Consider the following 2,351-nt stretch of genomic DNA (forward strand, 5'->3'; position numbering starts at 1 on the left):
TGCATGTGCAGGAGAGATTGGGCCAGGGGTTGATGTACCCACCCAAAAATGAGCTGGGGAGAAGGCAGTGACAACTGAGAGACAGGAACAGACACAGGGAACAAGATGAAAGAAGTCAGTAGAGAAGCTGAGTATCAGAGGTATCAGAAGTGAGTGAAGACAAGGTTTTTAAACTGAGAAAATGAGGTCAGGGGGGCGGGGATGGGGTGGGGACTGGTGTTGATGACAGAGATACCAAAACCAGGATGGATAGCTAGCTGTACAGAGACAGTTCATTTTTAAACATCTTGAGTTTTCACATGGAAATCCAAGAAATGTTTTTAAATTTTTTAAAGTATTTTAGAGAGGCAGAAGTGAGCGCCACACCTCGAGCCTGACAGGCTTCTGAAGCCAGCAGGATGAATGTATGGGTGGCACACAGCGAAGTAAACCCCGACACTCAAGTGATGAATAGCCAGCGCATCTGGCTGGCCTACATCATCTTGGCAGGACTGTTGCATGTGGTTCTACTCAGCATCTTCTTCTTCAGCATCCCTGTTGTCTGGACCGTGACCAACGTCATCCATAACCTGGCTATGTATGTCTTCTTACATACAATGAAAGAGACACCCTTTGAGACCCCTGACCAAGGAAAGGCTCAGCTACTGACACACTGGGAACAGATGGACTACGGGATCCAATTTATCTCTTCCCGCAAATTCCTCAGCATCTCTCCTATTGTACTCTGCCTCCTGGCCAGCTTCTATGCCAAGTATGATGCTGTTCACTTCCTCATCAACACAGCCTCACTGCTTGGAGTATTGTTGCCTAAGTTATCCCAATCACATGGGGTTTGTCTCTTTGGAATCAAAAATACTGAAGGATGGGGCTGGGGATGACAAAGGGCTGTAACATCTTTTCCTTCTCCTTATAGTCTTCTTTATCTTGAAAGCCCGAGAACTATACAACCTTTCCCAAACTCCCAGGAAGAGAACAGATAGGAAAATGGAGCTCCTTGGGCCCAGCCCTGCTAACAGCAGATTTCTTTGAATCAGGAAAGGTGGGAAAGATAAGGGCCAAATCACTCTCTTCCACAGCAGGAAGCCATGTTTGGGCAGCTTGTTTGGTGATTTTTTCTAGATCTTCCCCTCCCACCATCTTCCATCTCTGTTTTGCCATGTATTTTCCTTATAATAAAGATAATTTTTTTCAAAAAAAAATTATTTTAGAGAGAGAGGAAGAGAGCAGGGGAGAGATACAAAGGGAGATAGAGAATCCCAAATAGGCTCTATACTCATTGTAGAGCCTGACACAGGGCTCAATCCCATGACCCTGGGATCATGACTTGAGCTGAAAACAAGAGTTGGACGCTCAATTGACTGAGCCACCCAGGCACCCCAAGAAGTGTGTTTAAGCTAGATATAAGCCAGGCGTTTTAAAAGCCTATTTTTATCATTCAGAAGTCTATAGTGAGAGTTCAGGCTACAATAATTAAGCCTTGAGGCTCTCTAATAGCTATAGGATTAGAAGAAAGAAAAGAGTTGTAGAATCTGAGAAATCGTATTTTTGCTCCCCACAATCATTGTGGGTGTAAGGAGAAAAGTGAATGAAGAAAACATGTCTTAGACCCTTAGCATCCCTTAAAATGCCATTGAAGAAAATATCAGTTAACTAAGAAGGTCTCAAGCACTATATATCTGGTACATAGTAGGGAAATATTCAATAAATATTTGTTGAATAAATGAGCAAATGGGAGAATGAAGAGATCAGAATGATGAGGTATAATGGAATTGACGTTTTGTCACTTGGGCCACACAGGTCCTTTGACAGAACAAACCATGCAGCAGTGTGCATTCTACTGCAGAATGACAGGAGGTAAGACCCTCCCTGGATCTGAGGCCGGTGTTCTGTTGACGGAGATAGATAGCAGGGCTAGAGAAAGAGCTTCACTCTGTGGGGCAGGGGATAGGCTCCCTGGGATATTTAAAGTCCTTGACTTTTCTAACTCCCCAATTATAGATAACAGGCTGTGTGAAGAAAGCCCAGTACAGCCAGGGTGATCTCATACTTAGTAAAATTCCCTGAAGCATGCATAGTCATTGTTTCATTCGAGGCCAATATCTGTAGCCAACATTGCTCCTCCCAGCACTAAGCTTCAGACCGGATCCACTGGGACACCGCCATCCCAGAAAACACTGTGTTCCAGCCTCACATACTTTCTGCATGTGTGATGCAGGGGTCTCCCTGAAAGGGTGGAGTTTTAGCTATAAGGGGTCTTTTATTCCTAAGCCCAAAGGGGTTCACCTCTTGATCTTGCCGGGTGGTTTTCTACGAGTTAAATTTATAATAAGCTGAGGCTGCCTTTAGTCAGA

At 44.4% G+C, this 2,351-nt stretch overlaps 1 protein-coding gene across 1 annotated transcript; it reads left to right on the forward strand.

The window, feature by feature from the left end:
• The first annotated feature begins 219 nt into the window (after nt 1–219).
• On the forward strand, nt 220–1,097 carry LOC121042104 (ORM1-like protein 2). Its single transcript, XM_040493383.1, has one exon. It carries the CDS (start codon nt 399–401, stop codon nt 876–878), a length of 480 nt encoding a protein of 159 aa, XP_040349317.1. The 5' UTR covers nt 220–398; the 3' UTR covers nt 879–1,097.
• The last annotated feature ends 1,254 nt before the right edge of the window (nt 1,098–2,351 follow it).

This window comes from Herpailurus yagouaroundi, unplaced genomic scaffold, assembly GCF_014898765.1.
Source record: "Herpailurus yagouaroundi ecotype Mexico unplaced genomic scaffold, PumYag 184, whole genome shotgun sequence".
Taxonomy (NCBI): domain Eukaryota; kingdom Metazoa; phylum Chordata; class Mammalia; order Carnivora; family Felidae; genus Herpailurus; species Herpailurus yagouaroundi.

Bases quoted from the DNA above. Each gene is read 5' to 3' on its own strand.
- LOC121042104 (XM_040493383.1), top strand. From the start codon at position 399: ATGAATGTATGGGTGGCACACAGCGAAGTAAACCCCGACACTCAAGTG.